The 19,195-nt window shown below is 46.8% G+C and overlaps 2 protein-coding genes across 2 annotated transcripts in view; both read right to left on the reverse strand.

Moving 5' to 3' along the window:
* Nucleotides 1-11,058, reverse strand: part of MYO18B (myosin XVIIIB) — a 141,767-nt gene extending 130,709 nt beyond the window's left edge. Inside the window, exon 1 of the mRNA XM_044990214.1 lies at nucleotides 10,922-11,058. Coding sequence (XP_044846149.1) covers nucleotides 10,922-10,955 — 34 coding nt within the window. The 5' untranslated portion in view covers nucleotides 10,956-11,058. The remainder of the gene's footprint in view (nucleotides 1-10,921) is intronic.
* Nucleotides 11,059-14,592: 3,534 nt separating this feature from the next.
* The window catches only part of LOC123351115 (unconventional myosin-XVIIIb-like), a 28,240-nt gene continuing 23,637 nt past the window's right edge, over nucleotides 14,593-19,195 (reverse strand). The window contains exons 5-6 of the mRNA XM_044990324.1: nucleotides 17,154-17,298; nucleotides 14,593-14,660 (exon numbers count right to left, since the gene is read on the reverse strand). Coding sequence (XP_044846259.1) covers nucleotides 14,593-14,660; nucleotides 17,154-17,298 — 213 coding nt within the window. The remainder of the gene's footprint in view (nucleotides 14,661-17,153; nucleotides 17,299-19,195) is intronic.

Here is a 19,195-nt window from a genome sequence, read left to right on the forward strand (position 1 = left end):
TCATAGAACAAAACCACAGAATCATAGAAACGTCGGGCTGAAGAGCCTCAAGGGGTCATCTGTTCCATCGCCCTGCTTAAGCATACCATATAGACAGCAACTCAACAATACGTGTGCAGTTGGCTCAAACCTTCCAAAGAGATTCTGCCTTTGGGCAGAGACTAAGCAAGGAAAATGTCAAGCCCAAAGGAAATTATTTTCTGAAAGTTCAGAGTGAGTGAAGACAGGGGGGTTGAATTGCAATTGTAACGATCTAGTAGTTGCTGCTAGCAAAGGCTAAAATAGCATTTTCTTGCATAGTTTAAGAGCTTCAGAAGACTGAACTAACAGATGTGTTTATGGAAGCTGATGAGCTCACGATCTATCCCTTCAAATTCAGGATTATTTTATTCAAGCTCAACAAGGATTGCAGTCCCCACAGCCCTGGAGGGCATCGTGCTGTAGTCTCCCACAGCAAATAAAGCTGCCATATATTTTCAATGACAATTATTTATATGCAACAACAGTGATTCCATCTTAATGATTAAAATCCATAAGGAGGCAAAATGCAGACCACATCCTTTCATAACTGACGAATATCTATGCGTCTGTGACAACAAGCTGGCAGGAAAACAGCAAAGCTGCACTGGGATGGACAGAAAAGGGAAGAGTGGGACAAAGTTATCATTGCTGTAAAGGGTATATTAGACTAGGCGTTTCCATAATCCGTGGCCAGAAAGTGAATGCAAAAGGAAAGGGAAGGAATGACTCAGACCAGGTAGAAGTGCTGGGTCCAAGATACAGTGTGGACAATTAGCAAAGCACAGTCAAGAGGATCTCTCCATTCTTCTCTGTGCACATTTCCTTCTCCCTTATTTTTGATTCTGATAAAGAGCTCCAAACATCAAGGCGTGCACTCTGAGTGTGCTGAGGGACCCCAAGGTGGGGGCAGTGCCTGGACTCTGTTCAAGCTGTAGAATTTTAACTCTGCCCAGCGGATCCAGAACACAGAGGCCTGGGTTCCCTTCACAGCCGAACTAGGAAGGGGCACTTGCAAGGATCTTTGACAAGATTCTTTCAGTGAGACTTAGGCTACGTCAGTTAGGCGTCGCAACACCAAACGGCAACATAACTAAATACCTCTAACTATCAGGCCAACATGCATCTGAGGAAGTGGGTATTCACCCACAAAAGCTTATGCTCCAATACGTCTGTTAGTCTATAAGGTGCCACAGGACTCTTTGCCGCTTTTTATCAGGCCTACGTGACTTCCTCAACTGAAGCCAGACTTCTAACTCCACATGCAGCGCCTTAACCACAAGGCATCTTTCTGCCCATATTTCAGTTCCTCTTTCAAACATCCTTTCTAGCACACACGCCCTTGCATAACAACACTGCAAGGTACAGGACTTGCTTCCCAGGATGCCTGAGTTAATCAGACTTGAATGTCCTCGTAAGCGTGAGGGGGCTATTCACAGCCATTCCCTCACAAGCCAAGCGCCAGATAAATCTCTCTTTCAAACTGAAACCTGCAAACTCTGTGCAGTTCTGCTTAGCGTCCTCTTCTGGAAACGAAGGGGTAAACAGAGAGATAAGCACAATGATGTACTGTATGCAGTGTTGTTGTAGCCATGCTGGTCCCAGGACAGATAAGTACAATGTTTATCTTGACATAACAAGATGGCTGCCTCACGTGAGATACTTTGGAAATATTTGGATTTCTTTCTAGGCCTGCTTTCTGCTGCTTCGTAGGTAAGATCTTGCAGCTACCCTAAGAGGGAAAACACTAAACCTTATTAAAATGAGATAAAAGCTGTTGCTCTATAATGCACACATTGTTTGAGGTTGGGGAAATGTTACTAAGTTATTAATATACACCAGCTACTCTCTACTTCATGCCTCAGATTCTCTCTCTGGAGACTGTTCTAAGAACATATCCGAATAAACGTTAAATAATTTCTGAGATACTCTTCATACTGCTATTACTTTTCACACTGAAAAATATTCCTTAAATGGCACATTAACTTTACTTGACTGACATATACTGAATAAGCAAATTAACATTCACGAAAAAATCCTCACAGAAATCCTGATTTGTTTGGTACTTTTTTCCATGCGTTGTGCCTATTGATTTGTTAAGCAATTTTCCTTTCTATTTTCAGCCTGTTCTGTGTAGTGCTAAGCAGGCTTTTTCCACTTCATAAATTATAAATAAAAACAGCAGTGTGCAGTCACCTTGGTATGTAATCCGCCTATTGTACAACATCTGAACTTCAGCACGTAAAAGGTAATTATTTCAGCCTGTTTAATATTTAAGAGAGGCAATAGGAAGCGACACTGTCAGTATGATGCTTGTTTACATGCATGCACACACACAGCAGGTACACCAGAGTGGTAAAATAGCAGTTAAATTCTACCATATTCCATAGAACAGGCCATGTGACATTCCCATAGGATAAAATCGAGGTCCATGACTCACTCTTTGAATGTTAGCTTTGTTTGTTTCTGTTGTTTGAAAAAGTTGTTGTTATTATTATTAAATCCCAGGAATGGCACTTCATTGGTCATGTAATAACAGCATAACCCAGTGGTCTTCAGGTAACCTAGAAGGCCACATGGCAAAGTTACGGGGAAAACCCAGATGATTCAGAGGTGACTGGACTTGGAGTTATTTTTTCTGCCTTATACAAGTGGGAATTATCTAATAAGATTCCATCGCTTTTAACCTTTCCTTAATGCTAAATCCCTATTGCAATGAGCTCTGGCATTAACAGCACATGGTGGAGCAGCAAAACGATGGCGCTGATCTGGGCAGGTTTCGGGAGCACTGATGGAGTGGTATTTCTAGAGCACTGCGGCGAAGTCATTCCACGTATTCCTGGGAGAAGCCTAAACCCAGTGGTATCATCCCAGAGGCCAGGCTTGTTACTCACAACCTTCTTCCTTCACTTCCTTGGAATCAGGCTGGCTCTGATTCTCGTCTCACAGAGTATCCTGCCAGTTCATGCTGCTGGTGTGAGGGGAGTTACAATGAAAATGGAACAAACTGTGACCAGTCCAGGGATAAGAGCAGGAATTTTGAGATGTAAATCCAAGAGAAACATATTAATAGAGAGTGCACCTCAAGCACCTACCAGTCAGCCTGATTTAAAACTCCACGCGGCTCAAACCGCCTGTGAAAACTCATGGAGCAGCACTGAAAGTTCAAAGGCAACGTCTGTTCCTTAGACAGGGCACTTGACAGATGGGAACAGCTGTCTTAAAGCCAATTGTTTTGCTGCTCTCATTGTCATGCATGCTCAGAAGCCTCTGCAGACACTGAGTTCATCTTAATTCCATAGGCAGCCTGGCTGGGACGGGGTGGGGGGAATGGTGGGCAGCAATTGGGTATTTCAAGCTGTACTTGGTGTTTCTGTAATGGCAGTGGATAATTACATCAGAAGGAAGTACGCAGAGCTGCATCACTTTGTTCAGTGGTGGAAACACCAGGCTTCCCAGCCACCTGTCTTATACCCCCTGCAGTTCCTGCAGTTCACTCCACCAACAATGTACTGACTTAATAATTGTTCATTAAGAGCCCTGAGACATCAGGAGTTAGTCACGAACATGCACGCCTCACATTTCCACTCTAATCAGTGCATGTGGGAAACAATTAAGGGAAATGAGAACGTGCTTGGGGAACCAAACACCTCACTACCAGTCTAGTAGAGGGAATGCAGCCTAATTAAGAGCAGAGACAGCAAGTGGGAGATGGGAATCCCACTGAGAACCAAGAAAGCAGGGAAAGCTCTGAGAAGCTGCTGCCCAGTGAAACATCTGCTTTGTGTACATAACTTTTCCTTAATCCCCCATACCTAGGGAAGGTCGGGCAGACTACTGTACTATTTCTCTTCTGCAGACTAAGCAAACCCAGTTTTTTCAGTCATCTCCCACAGGTCATGTTTTCTAGACCTTTCATCATTTTTGTTGCTCTTCTCTGGACTTTTTCCAATTAGTCCACATTTTTCCTGAAAGATGGCACCCAGAACTGGACACAATACTCCAGCTGAGGCTGTATCAGTGCAGAGTGGAGCGGAAGAATTAATTCTCGTGCCTTGCTCACAACACTCCTGCTAATACACCTCAGAACAATGTTCCCTTTTTTTGCAACAGTGTTACACTGTTGACTCATATTTTGCTTGTGATCCACTCTGACCCCCCAGATCCCTTTCCGCAGGACTCCTCCCTAGGCAGTCATTTCCCATTGTGTGAGTGTAACTGATTGTTCCTTTTTAAGTGGAGTACTTTGCATTTGTCCTTATTGAATTTCACTTGCACTTGCAACCCCTACTACCTTGGTATTGTCAGCAAACTTTATAAGTGTACTGTCTATACCATTATCAAATCACTGATGAAGATATTGACTAGAACCAGATCCAGAACTGATCAGTGCAGGACCCCACTCGATATGCCCTTCCAGCTTGACTATGAACCACTAATAACTACTGTTTGCCAACCATTTATGCACCCACCTTACAGCAGCTCAATCTAGGATGTATTTCCCTAGTTTGTTTATGAGACAGTCATGTGAGATAGCATAAAAAGCCTTACTAAAGTCAAGATATACCACATCTACCACTCCGCCCCCCATCCACACAAGTACATCAAATTAAGACAATGGGCTTAAATTGCAGCAAGGGAGGTTTAGTTGGAACATTAGAAAAAATTTCCAGTCAGAGTGGTTAAACGCTGGAATAAATTGCCTAGGGAGGTGGTGGAATCTCCATCATTGGAGATTTTTAAGAGCAGGTTGGACAAACACCTGTCAGGGATGGTCTAGATAATTAGTCCTGCCATGAGTGCAGGGGACTGGCCTAGATGACCTCTCGAGGTCCCTTCCAGTCCTACGATTCTATGATGTTTTAGGGATGGGATGCAAAGGGCCAGATCCCCAGCTGGTGTAAATCGCCACAGCCCTATTAAATTCAACACCGAGTTACGCCAGATGGAGATCTGGCTCACTATGTGGATGAGGGAAAGCGAGGGCAGGGGACATATCCGAAAAGGAACGGTGAGGAGTAGAGTCTCGATAAATGGAATTCTGGTTGCTGGGGCTTGGCCGTAGCCAGGCACCGCAGAAGCAGTATGACATTCCCAGCAGACGCTGCTGCCTGCGTGAGTCACTCTCTCCACACCCAGCAGCCTTCCAGAACCCTGCATCAGGGCCCCTCGGGCACCACGCACTGCATGCTGGACTCTGAAGGCTTTTGATTAAACCCTGTGCCTGACTTGCCTATGGGAAGAAATGGTGTTGATTCCAATCAAGTTGGCTTAACTTGAATGAAACCTCCCTGAGCGTCCAGCAAGGCTGCACCCATGGCCAGCTCAGACGATCTTAAAGGTGATAACTCATGTGTCTGAGGCGTTGGGGGGAGGAGTGTTCATTAAGCTAACTGGAGTGGAAAGCACATTGTTTTGCCTGCATAGAAAGGGCCATAGTTTGTACATTTCAACCGGTTTCCTCTGCGATTGTTCATGGTTGCTGCATTTGTTGTGCTGGCTGCACTTAGATGCCATTGCAAAGGATGTTGCATAAAACAGTAAATGAACAGACAAGTAACACCAGAGTGTGGCAGGGGAGTGGTGGAGGTTTTATCAGCCCCTGTGTGGAATCAGCTGCTTCACTCACTCTCCTCTGGCCATTCATGCCAATCAAACTTCTGGTTCTGAGAGGACTCAGAGGGTAACTGGGCAATTGCCCCTCTGCTTTTAGGTGTCATGGGGGGCTGCTTTGCCATCTTCCCTATAGGAGGATGCTGGGAGGAGCAGTGACGGGACATGACCTGACTTGTCTGGTCCAGCAGACTGTGGAACCCAGCGTCTAGATGAGCTTGGCACTTGGATGGGGTTCAATCCAGATGAGACTCAGGTAACAGTGAGTTGGGAGAAGCAGCCAGAGCAGTCACCAGGACTTATATCAGTGCCCCTGAGTTGGGGGTTGGGACGGGGTGCAGCGTGTGGGACACTGTCAGACCCTGCACTGCTGCCGGATGGCCAGGGAGCTTCTGTGCCCAAGAGCCCTTTACTAAGCAGTGCCAGTTAAGAATGGTGAACCATGAGGAAACCCAGGAGTTAGTTATATGAGAGACACTTTCCTCCCTGTGCCATAATCCATGGATAGAGTCCACAGAGGGGCTTGAGATGGAGCATCCTCCACATAGGAGAGAGGGAGGTGCTGGCCCAGCATTTACGAGGTGGGTCCTTTACCCTGGAGCCCACTCCACTCCCATGGTCTGGGAGACGGACTCTGGTAGCTCACAGGCCAGACTGCGATGCCCATCTCAGGAACTTGGGGATGGAGCAGAGATAGGATGGCTCCTGCGGAGGGATGGGTTTCTTTTACTATTCTACTTCTGTACTCATGGCTAGAGTGGGACTGGCAGTCCACGGGGTCATTTCATTCTAAACAGTACATGACATTAAGAGGGACCTGCAGCCTGTAAAGGGCACTCGCTATGTTTCAAACCCCCAGCTAATTAGTACAATGTCTCTCTCACTGTACATACCACTCGTCTGCCGCTCTGTGAAAGGAGAGTTCAGCCACAGTGCCAAGCGAGCAGCTGAGCCAGTTTGTCACCTCGGCCACTTTTCTCCACTGACTTTATAACAACATTGCTGTTTATTACTGATCATGGGACTAACACAGATGCCCATTTTCATGGCTTTGGGCGGGTGGGGGAGGACCGGGAGGGTTGATCCCTGCTCGGATGTTTAATTTATTTGTCTTCCACTCAGTTCTGCCGCCTATTCTCTGTTGACTCCTTGGCTAATGTATGACCCATTAATGCATATGGATAACAATGGGAAGAGCCGTGTAATGGCCTGATTAAAGAAATCTGCCAGTCTGGCTGCATTTTGTGGATGGTTTGTAATGAAGATGTCAGAGCGCTGGACAGATAGTGCCAAGTCTCCGGGCGAGGAGAGACAGTTTGCCCCGGCTGAGGAGCCATGATAACAATAAACAACAATCACAGGAAGGAGAAACAATGTCAATAGTAACAAGGCTCTGGAGTCAGACCCCTCCACACCGCCAGTGACTTGGCAATAGTAACGGCCAGGCTGTGGCATAAGGGGAATGGATGAAGGAAAGGCAGCTAAAGTCTTTCAGAGACAAGGAGAAAGCCAATGAACTGAGGGTCAGGGGTAGCGCCCACTGCACCGGCTACAACAGCCCAGGAAACGAGAACGCAGTCTGACTACATCACTGGGGGAAGCCTCAGGCCTGGCCATGCCAGGGTCACCAACGATATCATTTCGACTGGGAAAAGATATTCGTGTCGGGCGACATTGTGGCAAAGTTACAGACCTCACGGGAGCTGGGCGCTGCAGCTACACCAGCCCTCCTGGGCCTCAGCTCCTGAGGAGCACCACTGCTGCTCCAGCCTGTAGAGAGGTGAGGGGAGCATCCACCCTGCTTTCCCCTTCCCCACACCTTTCAGGGTAGAACAGCACCAGGGCTGCTGCTGCAGCTCACCCAGTGCAGAGGACTCAAGGAACAGCACAGAGCTGCATCGGCCCCATACCTGGGGGACGGGGGAGGGCACTGTGAAGGAGGGCAGGTGGGGCTGTTGTCAGCCCTGCCCCTCCTTTTGCATGAGGTCTCAGTGGGGGAGATGCTTTAAGTCACAGCCAGAGGCTTTCCAAGAGCCATGCCAGCAGAGGTAGCCGAGCGCAAACACTAGATCAGTGGGAGCTTCCAGCCGTATTCCCTTCCTGCACACTCTCTGATTTGCAGCTTTGATATATTTCTCACGCAGAAGATAATACATCTGGCGAGTGCAGATCTGATCAGTAAACACCAGTCCAGGGCTTGAGTGAGCTCTAATCTAACAGAGCTATTTGCAAACCAGCAGATTTGTCAATCCTCCAGTTGCTCCTGTACTTCTCTGCTTTTGTTCTCATGGCTCTGAAACACTAAGGTGCCCCCTTAGGAGAGGTTCAGGTATAACCAATACCCACCCTCAGTGCAAACACAGCAGAGGAATGTGAGAGACCCGCTACCCACAGCAATGCCCTGTGTGCTCCCCGCAGTGACACTGTCTCCAGATGCCCTCTCTCTGGATGGCAGGAAGGGCAGAATAAGGGCACGCAGGGTGGCAGGTTCAAATAAAACCCTTTACCCAATCCATAGCTATTGTCTAACCGAGGTTTCTGGCCCACACTTGTATTTTGGCTTTTGTTTATATGGGTTTCCACCACCTGAGTTGGACTTTATGTTTCAAATGACTCAAAGCACAAACTCCACCCAAGTCCTAGAGTTTTGCATGGTTCCCACTCAATATATTAAACAAACAACCCTACCTCTGCCACAGGTGGGAAAGGAAGTGCACATCTGACCCAGAATGAGGCCCAGGTTCACATATCTCAGCAAACCTTTCCACTAATCCAAGCTGAGATTCAGGATTGCCATGAAAAACCTAAAACCCAGTGAGTTTCCCTGCAACACTCTTTGGAGATCTCTGCTCCACACAGTTCTGCCAAGGTGCTAACAGGCCAGGCAGACCACATGGCTTTTGTGATAGGGACAAATATCCATTAGGGGCAAGGGTTGAGAACATAAAACTCATGTCACTTGTGACTTAGTGACTGATCATTTGATGCTGGAGGAAAAGCTGCTGCCCACCCTGTCTCCAGGACTCTTCACGTGGCAATCGCAACAAACCAGGTGTTTATCATCACTCGTCAGGGCAGCGCCAAGAGAGCTATTACATTCCGAAACACCCCACAGCAACCTCGGCCTCTGGCTTTGAGCTGCCAGGGGACAAATCCTCTCTCCTGGCACATTCCCCCTGCCAAATTAAACCTGGCTCCAAGGTGAACAAACAAATGGAAGCTAACTAAGCTCAGAACCCCCTTCCTTTCAGCACTGCACTCAGCAGGTTTCCACAAATCCACTAAGCTGTTCTCAGGTGGTTTTTAAGGCCTTTCCCATGAAGTCTGTGTGGATTTAGCGTATGCAACATATAAGACAGGAATGATCTCACTGCATCTTGTTCCTTTAAAGAACATAAGGAAGAAAGCCCAGGTGCTGAAGAGAGGAATATGTTAGAGCTTATGGAGAGATTCATAGATTCAAACACCAGGCCTAGGTGGAATTTATCAAAGCAGCGTCTTCATGAATGATGGAAGGAAGCAGGGAGACCCCTTCCCCAGCCAGAGAGGGAGCTAGCCTTTTCACTGACATTGCAATGGGGTGAGACACAGCAGAATATGATTTAGCTAAGCCAAATGTTAATGTTCTAGCATCACCATCAGGAGAGCGAGCTCTACAAAAACAAAACAAAACAAAAAGCCCACCACCTTCCCACAACTGAAGGTTGATGGATCTTGATGGTGATGAAAATGCTCCTGCCGTTCTAAAAAGATTTTGACTTTGGTAAAAGAAAAAAAAAATCTCACTGTATCAGCTGTCTGACCTCACAAGACTTCTGCCCACTGAGGCTGCATCTGAGCCCAAATCAAACCAGCAAGGCCGGGTGTGGTTGGACCTGAGGACCCTAATCTGCCCTCTCCACTCCAGAACTGGTCTGATCTGGGCCCCGCTCAACACCTGGTGCTTGTGCAAGAAGCTCAGGGAGTCAGAGAAAGCTAGAGATTACTCATGGGTCCTAGCAAGTCAGCGGCTCTCTTCTCCCTTTCCTCAAATTCCGCTGGCAGAGAAGGAGCCTGGCTCTGTCTTTCCAGCAAACAGGATTAAAAATGTTTATAAAGCAAGATTTTAAGCCTTAAGCATTTCTTTGAAAACATTGGGAGGGGAAGAATTGCCCCGTGTAAAGCCTTATGACGTTACACACAAAACCCAGCCTCTCACACACTGGGCTCTTGCTTCATTTGGAGTTTCCCACCCATTGCACAGATGTCAGCCAGTGCCGGACTTTAGCCGGGACAACGATAAACGTTCTGAAACATGCTAAAGATGACACCAAAACATGCTGGGTTTCTTCCCTTGCCGCCCTCCTAGGGATACATCTGATATTGCATTTATCACAAAAGGCAGCCTCTGAGCCAGTGATGATTCAGGAGACTTCATCCTTTTAGCAACCCACAATAATGAACAATTTGGGTAAATGTGGGTTTTGAGCCTTGGTGGAATTAAGAAAGTGTCATTGCCACATCAATTATTGAAAGGTCACTACATCTCCATGGCTGTAAAACAGCAGCTGTAATGCAGGTTTAAGGATTTTCTTACTACTGGTGAGGATGAGATAAGTCAGACTGGGCCATTCCTGATTGGCATTCGTGCTCACAGGAAATTGGGTAATTAGCACCTGCCTGACTCTGCAAGCTGCCCTCATTCTAACATTCTGATTGACATCCCCATTACCCTACTCATCTAAATGGCTCTGAGCAATTCTGGAAACTTTCCATTTTAAAAAGCTAAAAGAGGGATTCAGGTGGGGTTTCTATAGCTAATTTTCACTGCCAGTCACTTCTCCCTGTAGGCATCTGAGAGATTATTTCACATCAATGGATCCAGGCGCGGGGGCTCTGTATCATGCCTCCAGTGTGGCCTGGAGCAAGTCACATAATCGCTTTGTGCCTCAGTTTCCCAATTGGATAATAATCCTTCCCTGCCTGATGTTCAGATACTACAGCAATCAGACTAGGGCAATAAGTAAGTAACTAGGTAGATAATCTAAAGCCTAGATTTCAATATATAATCAAGACTGTACCTCCAATAGATGTATTCTGGGGACCTAATCACAGGTTTCCTTTCCCTTCCCCTGATGGAAATAGCACGAAAACAGTTTGTTTCAGGCACAAGACCCAGACTGCTATTAAGATGCAGATACAATTCTGAGCCCTGAAGTCTAACTTCCGCAGCACTTTGGTGGAGATCCCAATATCCCTGGATCAGACAATAAAAGATTTTTCTAGTTACGGGCACCTCCAATCTTAGTACCTGAAAACCACGCTGGGTTCCTCCCGATTTGCATATCCTCCTCCTCCTCATGTCCAGTAGATAGTTCTGGGAGCAGAATTTTACTGGCAATATTCTCTGTGATACACAAGAAAGTGTGGAAACCAGCTCACCCTTCCATAGCCCCACTGAGTTCTACAGGGCTGGTGGTAGAAATGTTTTCTCATGAAACCATGCGGCTATGAGCCAGAGTAACTGCAGAAAGCAGGCTAGGGCAGTAACAAAGTGGAAATGTTAATCGCTTTTCTAGACAGAGCTGCACTTGACGTGCAGGATGGCACTGGACAGTTTCCAGCTCTCCCAGAACAAAGAGTGAAATACACTCTGTTAACTGACATGTGCCAGGCATGGATGTCTGCGGATGTTCTCAAAGCATTCGTAGACAGAAAGGAAGAGATCAAACAGCAGTCCATAGTGCCTTGCTTACTTCAGTGGAGGGCAATTCTGTGCAGAATGTACTCCTCTGAAAATAAATTACTCCTATCAAAGACTAAAAAGTAAACCTGTAGCAAAGTCCTGCCATGACAGGATGTTCCAGGCATAACAATCACTTTTCTTAACATTTAAAAAAAATGAATAAACACACTGAAAAGACAGATGCAGAGATTTTCCTTCCTGGTGTTCTGTCCCATGCAGAACTGTGCCAGCTCACTTTTCTAAAGGGGAAGTGGTGGGAGCAACTGGGGCAGCATTCTCAAACAGGATCAGTCTGCTGGGAAAACTTGGGTCATTTACTCCAGTCCTTTCCATGCTGATCTTCAGCAATGGGCTCTCTGTGTCCTTACTAACCACAGGAAGACATCGATCCGGCTCCTTTCCTGGACACCCCTTCTGCATGCTTTTTGCTCCTTCTCCCGGGATGTGCAGGATTCCTTAGGCTGAGCCCTGTCTCCCAGAGCTGCAGCCCCTTTTCCCCCAGCAGGTTCCCAATGCTCCCCTCCCAAGGGGACCCTCTTCCCTGCACGTTAATGACAGCCCCACTCTTTATAGAGAACTCCTGTCCCCACCTTAACGGCATTTAATGAATGAACAGGGTGGGCTGGCCCTAGGCCTCTGCCCGTAAAGAACCAGAATACTCTGCTACAGACGCCAACCAAGGCCATGGAATCTGGCAGAGAAACTGAAAATGGACTGGCTCTGCACAATGCCACCTAATAATCCCTGCCTTAGATGGGCTCCCTAATCCCTTTCTTCAGCTCCTGAAATTTAAATTCAGTGCTTAGCAACCACAAAGGATGCAGCTTTAAGAGTGCTAGAGATGAGCACCCTGAGCACCCCAGGGAGATAGAGAATGCCCAGGGTAGAGAACAATGCACATCCCCAGTATGCTGCAGCAGGGACAGAAATACCTCAAGAAATATTTCACCTCAGAGACAGCCCATGGAAACACAGCCATGTGTATTAAAGCTAAGATGTGGGAAGCCCTAGCTTGGAGTACATCGGTGCTGTGATTTTTATACCAGTCAGCAAAACAGACAGACTGAGACTGAGAATGGGCTGACTCCAGACCTCCAGCTGCCCCTGAAACCTCCTTCCTGGTTAAAACACTAATGAATACATGAAAATATGTAAGAGACTGGGACTCACAAAGGGGACTGAAAATGCTTAGGTGAATGGGCCCCTGGGAGGCCTGCTGGCCTCTGGATGTCATTCTCGTTTCCCACAAAGGGAATGTCACAACATTTCAAAGGCAACAAGAGGAGCTGACACCAAATGGCACAGGCTTTTGAAATCCTACGTTTGTTGTTGTCTTTAGAGCTACAAACTAGTTTCTCATTCTCAACCAGCAATAGATGTCACTTGTCTATTCCTGGGCAAACCGAATTTGTGACAATCTGCAAAGAAAATGATTTAACTCGCATTCCCCTGTGGTGAATACAGTGTGTGCCACAAGTTAAGTGCCTTTGTTTCTGAGATAAGAGAGGCTGCTGCTGCTCCCGCTGTTCCACAGGGCTGCAGTGTCTGGCTGCGTTCAGGAACGGGAATGAAAAAGGCCTGGATGAGCTCTCTTTGGTGACGTTTCCAAAGGCAAAGGATTTTGAATACATAACTTCAAAGTTCATGAGAAGGGGGAGGGAAGAGATGGCTATCAGGGCGACAGGTTTAACCACATTAAAAGAGTGTCCCTCAGAGACTCCTCCTCCAACTGGCTTTGATCCATTTTTTATCCACATTTCCTTTCATTTCTCTCCTTTTGTTGACACATGACAGGGGAATCGATACCAGAGTGAGTGGAGCTGAGGCATGCTCTGGTTTTTAATCCTGTATCTGAGTCACTTCTGTGAGCAGTCACAAGCCCTGTCTGGGCCTGTTATTAAATACTCCAATTCTTGCCCAAGTAGTTACAAGATTTTTCAAACACAAGAGACCCTTGACCTTAAACTGACTCACAGGACACAGGGGACAAAAGGCCCCTGCTGAAAGTTCAATAAGTTTGAGTAAATCAACTCATTATGATGGGAGGGAATTTGTAAAGCCTTTCCCACCTTCATAAAGTAGATATACTGCTCTGCATATTCTGACACGGATGCGTAGTTGGCTCAAGAGCGGTGACCCTCAAGAACTAAAGTGGAAGACAAGGCCATTCTGAGTCTCCTGTGTTTGCATTAGGCGATTCACAATTCCAAATTGAGAGCATTCTAAAAAAGTCAGGGTGAGTATCCCCCAAGGTCCTGACAGTTGCAAACCTTCCCTTCCCCCTTCCCAAATAATAATCACTTGATTAAAAGAGAGAACGCACCCCCCTCCATACTCTGCAGCTGTTACTGTGAATGGATGGGGAGCATTTTTTAAACAGGATGTCGTCAGGAGCAGCCAATTAGATGAACAGTAAGAGGCCACCCACCATTTCTTTAGAAGACTATAAAGGTGAAAGTGATATAAACCCTCAAGGTTCAGTGTATACTTTATCCACTAGCTCCCCAGGATTAGGGAGAAGCTTCCTCTGAAGCAGAGACAAGATACGGTGCTAGATGGACCATTGGTCAACTCTAATACAGTGAGACTGCAATGTTTCTATCAGCATCCTACTCCCTGGGCAGTGCGGGCACCTATCTGCCTGTGTAGCTTTGTGCTTAAGTTCTTTCATTTTTAAATGAGGGGTCACTGTTTCCAATTTTGCCTTTTCCTGGAAACACTGAGGCTGGAGGAACCTAGTCCCGAAGGGCAGGTAGAGCTCAAATCAATGTCAGACACGTGTCCTTGCTGACTAGACTTTGCTGCACTGTAGAGAAATAGAGCGAACAGATTTACCAGGTGGGAAAGGAGTGGGGAAAGGGAGAGAGAACACACTTCAGATGAAAAAGTTCATCCATTTAAAATAATTAATAAATGATGAATGGCATAAATTACCATGAGATGTGTTATGATATGTTGCAGAGACTTCTACTGATGCCTATGGCTGATTTTAAAGCAACCCATTATTAAGCCCCTATAAATTGAAGTGTGTAAATCATATGTGGCTGTCTCTAGAATAGGTTAGAACACAACTTAAATACTTCATTAGGGAAAAGACAATTTCTGTATGCAAGTAGTAATGATGTCTTTATAATCTTCCTTCCGACTGCTACCATTATAATTCAATTACACAAGACATTCCAGAGAAGCTAAAATTGCTAACTGAACCTGCAGCTTCACACAACCACCGTAAGATACTACAAACCAGGATGGATAATTCCTTCAGTGACCATGCCTCTTCTCTCCCTGGAGCACTGATGAAATGCTAAGGAATGACAGACACAGCAATTTGGGGTGAGACGGAACAACTAACTTCATTGTCAAAGACAAGGGCCATGAATGTGAACAAGCTCAATAAAGACAATTCATTTCCATACATGTATATCGATCCTCCCAAACATGGCAGAACGCCAGAAGGGAGACAGGAGGTAGTGGGATTAGTGTAATGGGTGGGTCTGGCAAAACCTGGATGTGAGAAAGAAATGGGATTTCCCTGGACCACTTGATGGTACTGATGGTTGTGTTTGGTAGGGTGTATAAGGAACTAACACATTCCAGAGAATTCCTCCAGTAGCCTGAGAATCATAGAATATCAGGGTGGGAAGGGACCTCAGGAGGTCATCTAGTCCAACCCCCTGCTCAAAGCAGGACCAAACCCAACTAACTCATCCCAGCCAGGGCTTTGTCAAGCCTGGCCTTAAAAACCTCTAAGGATGGAGATTCCACCACCTCCTTATAGGGTGACCAGACAGTAAATGTGAAAAATTGGGACAGAGGGTGGGGGGTAATAGGAGCCTATATAAGAAAAACACCCCAAAATCAGGACTGTCCCTATAAAATCAGGACATCTGGTCACCCTAACTCCCTAGGGAACCCATTCCAGTGCTTCACCACCCTCCTAGTGAAAAAGTTTTTCCTATTATCCAACCTAAACTTCCCCCTCTGCAACTTGAGACCATTACTCCTTGTTCTGTCTGAGAACAGTCTAGATCCATCCTCTTTGGAACACCCTTTCAGGTAATTGAAAGCAGCTATCAAATTCCCCCTCATTCTTCTCTTCTGCAGACTAAATGATCCCAGTTCCCTTTGCCTCTCCTCATAAATCATGTGCTCCAGCCCCCTAATAATTTCTGCTGCCCTCTGCTGGACTCTTTACAATTTTTCCACATCCTTCTTGTAGTGTGAGGCCCAAAACTGGACACAGTACTCCAGATGAGGCCTCACCAATGCCTTTCTTTGTGTCTTCCCCTCCCCTGCCCCACAGTCAATATTCAGGTCCCAAATAATTAACAAGGAACTCCCACGAATGATGAACCAGTGGCAAAGGCTTCCTAGTAGGTGTTACTTCCTGAATGCTTAAGTCATGTGATGTGGCAAACTGCTGGAGATAGATGGGTCAAGTCCTCAGCTGGTGTAAATCTGTGTCACTCAGGGGCAGCTCTAGGTATTTTGCCGCCCCAAGCATGGCAGGCAGGCTGCCCTCGGCGGCTTGCCTGCGGGAGGTCCCCGGTCCCGCGGATTCAGCGGCTTGCCTGCGGGAGGTCCCCGGTCCCGCGGATTTGGCGGTTTGCCTGCGGGAGGTCCCCGGTCCCGCGGATTCAGCGGCTTGCCTGCGGGAGGTCCCTATCCCGCGGATTCGGCGGCTTGCCTGCGGGAAGTCCCTATCCCGCGGATTCGGCGGCAGCCTGCGGGAGGTCTGCTGAAGCCGCGGGACCAGCGGACCCTCCGCAGGCATGCCACCAAAGGCTGCCTGCCTGCTGCCCTCGTGGCGACCGGCAGAGCGCCCCCCGTGGCTTGCCGCCCCAGGCACGCGCTTGGCGTGCTGGTGCCTGGAGCCGCCCCTGGTGTCACTCCACTGACCCCAGTACTGAACTTCAGTGGGGCTATGCTGATTCACAGCAGCTGAGGACTTGGGCTCTTGGTTCTGTGCATGTCACAAGTTTGTAACAGAAGGCAGTACATATTTCATACTCCCATTGCTTTGGGAATGGCACGTTTCTGGTGAAAAGTCAAGTGTACTTTTGAACATGCCTAGGAAAGGGATAAATGATGGGAACAGAAGTAACTGTCTAAGGTATAGTCTATACTACAATCCAGACCATAAAGTCTCTAAAGCCAGGACGCAATATGATGGGCTCTGTAGGCCTGACTCTTCACTCACACAAGTTGTACAACAGCATATTGTCATGGATTTAAACTGCGTGAGGGGAGAGTTGGGCCCTGTATCAAAACCTGCCTGGCTGAGGGCACTGTTATCTAGGCGTTGCTATGGATATTGACAAGAGAAATGCCTTTGTTATCTAGTATCTGTAGCATTCAGTTTGTGTTGAGCTTATCACCCCGGCCAAGCCAGTCGCCCATTATTTCTTTACTTTGAGACAGTAACACCTGTTCAACCCCCTAGTAGCCAATGAAGTCAGGGAGATGGCAGGATGATCATGTAACCTGAGAGCTTCAGTCTGTCTCAGTTCAGGTGACAGAACTCCCACCTCCACTTTGCATTCCTGTCATTGTGACCTCAGCATTAAGAAGCAGGAAACTCACAGAAAGACCAGCACACAGAAGCAGAGGAGGAATTAACTGAAATCTAGTTAGACTGTAAAGCGTGGACTATGCAATCGAATTACAACTTTTTCTCTCAGGTCAAATTTTGTATCCGTCTGGGCTGCCTTCCCCCTCCTCTTCCCCCTGCACAAGTAGCAGCCTGGTAAGAGTTGTAGGAAAACAAGGAAGATGAGAGGTGCAAGCACTCCTTTACCTTTACAAGCCCCTGCAGCTCCCAGGTGATAGATCCCTGCTAACACACGCCAAATGGCAGTCTGCTCATCCACCGTGATTCTCAACGTCTCCATAGCAGCTTGAAGCTGGGCAAATGCCACAGAAGCCTTCTGCTTCTCTTCAGTCTAAAAGGAGAGGAAAGAAACAAGAGAAACGTAATTCTCTCTAAAGCTAGAGCAGGGGATTCTTGAAAACACAAATACTCAGACTCAACCCTGGTGGGAAATTAAAAAGGGCACCAAGATAGGAAATGGTGGAAAATAACTAGCGAGGCTCGAAAATTTCCCAGCCAAACATTTTTCCTTCAGAAAATGTCCTAACTGAAGCATTTCATGGGAACGTGATATTTTGGAGAAATTTTTGTTCTGGGACAAAAAAAACTGAAAAAAGCATTTTGATAAGGTTGAAAGACAGCATTTTGATTTTTCACTTTGAAATGACTTTCCAGTTCAAAATTTGATAAATATTATAAATTATAATATAAATATTTTAAAAGTTAGAATTGGAACAAAACATTTCAATTTTATCTAAACAAAATGTATGAATTGATCCAAAATAACATTTTGGGGAAATTTTGCATTGTTTTTATTTCATTCTGAATCAGAATGTAAACCAGTTTCAAAGTGGAAATTCTGAGTTTTGACAAGCCCTAAAGATCACAATTAGCCTGGTATGTGTAGAGATGCCATCCCAGTGCCGAAGGAGCTTGCGCTGATTCTCCTTCCCAGGCTGAATGAGGTCTCATGAACCCAGCACTTTGCCTGCTAATGCGACTGCACATTTAGTCATGCCTTGGGCTGTCACGTCACATTCAGTTCAGGAGGCACAGGCAGGAACGGTGGCAACCCCAGGGCAATTCCTGCTGAGTTGGATTTTATTGTCATTTTGGTCTTCAACTCAGACTGGCTCTGCTGCCAAACACAGTGCAAACTGGGCATGAGAGTTTGAATGGAACTTTGCCGCAAGCACCAAGCTCAGCATGTTAGTGATTCCCCCTAGAGTATGAACATGTCTGTGCAGATTCAAGCTGGCACCTTGAACACGAGGCGTGTAGTAGAGGCCCTGGTGGCACTGGGCTGGCTGGCTTCACTGCTGCACTGACAGTTTGCTAATGTTCAGAGCATGGGAAAGCACATGCAGCATGTTTTTGGGGGAGGCATTGCCAAAAATTCCCATCTGCCTTGGAGAGGGATGTGCTGCACAATTCAGCTCTGAATCTGAATTCCAGCCCCCCACCAAAGACCAGGACGGTCCTCACCCGGGGTTTCGCTGCAGACCATCACAGCAGAAGAGTGAGAAAACAGTTACAAGTGTCAGGTCCAGATCTGGACTCCAAAATGCACTTCTGCTGCTCAGGGGAGTGGAGCTCTACGGTCTTTATCCTTGCCCTTCTCTACTCAGTCCTCCAGGCAGCAGCACTCATAGCTGTGCTAAGACAGTGCTTGGGACTGGCCAGATGCCTTTGAACCCAGCACCATGACCTCTTTAATACAGGAATCTTCATCGCTGTTATTAGACCCTTCAGAATCCAACTACTCTCCTTATATGCAGCTAATCCTACTTATGCTCTTCACAGAGACAGAAAGTACAGTACCAATCTTTTTTTAAAGGCTCCTGGTTGCTGTACATGAATTAAACGCATAGATTTAATTGTGAGAGGTGCTGAGAACCCACTGAAGTCAATGAGAGGTGTGAGTATCCTTGAGGAAAAACCCTGAAGATGGGGAAATGGTCACTTTGCTTTATCAGCGTGTTTCTTGGGCCACCCTACAGAATGAGAGAATTCTACGTTAGGAACGTTTACAGAACCCTACACAAATACTTCATTCACAGCCAGGCTGGGGGTAAATCTACCCTGCCATGCACTAACCAGCGACCCCTGCAGCTGTGCACTACCAGCTCCCTAGTGCGCTTCTCCCATTTCAAAGCCAGGTAGATCAGTGGGCACCACAGAACTTTTCATGTGGGGCTGCAGGGTCCCCAGGGACAGTGTGTGTGTGGCAGGCTAGTGTGGGGTAGGTT

Source organism: Mauremys mutica, chromosome 16, assembly GCF_020497125.1.
Source record: "Mauremys mutica isolate MM-2020 ecotype Southern chromosome 16, ASM2049712v1, whole genome shotgun sequence".
Classification (NCBI taxonomy): Eukaryota; Metazoa; Chordata; order Testudines; family Geoemydidae; genus Mauremys; species Mauremys mutica.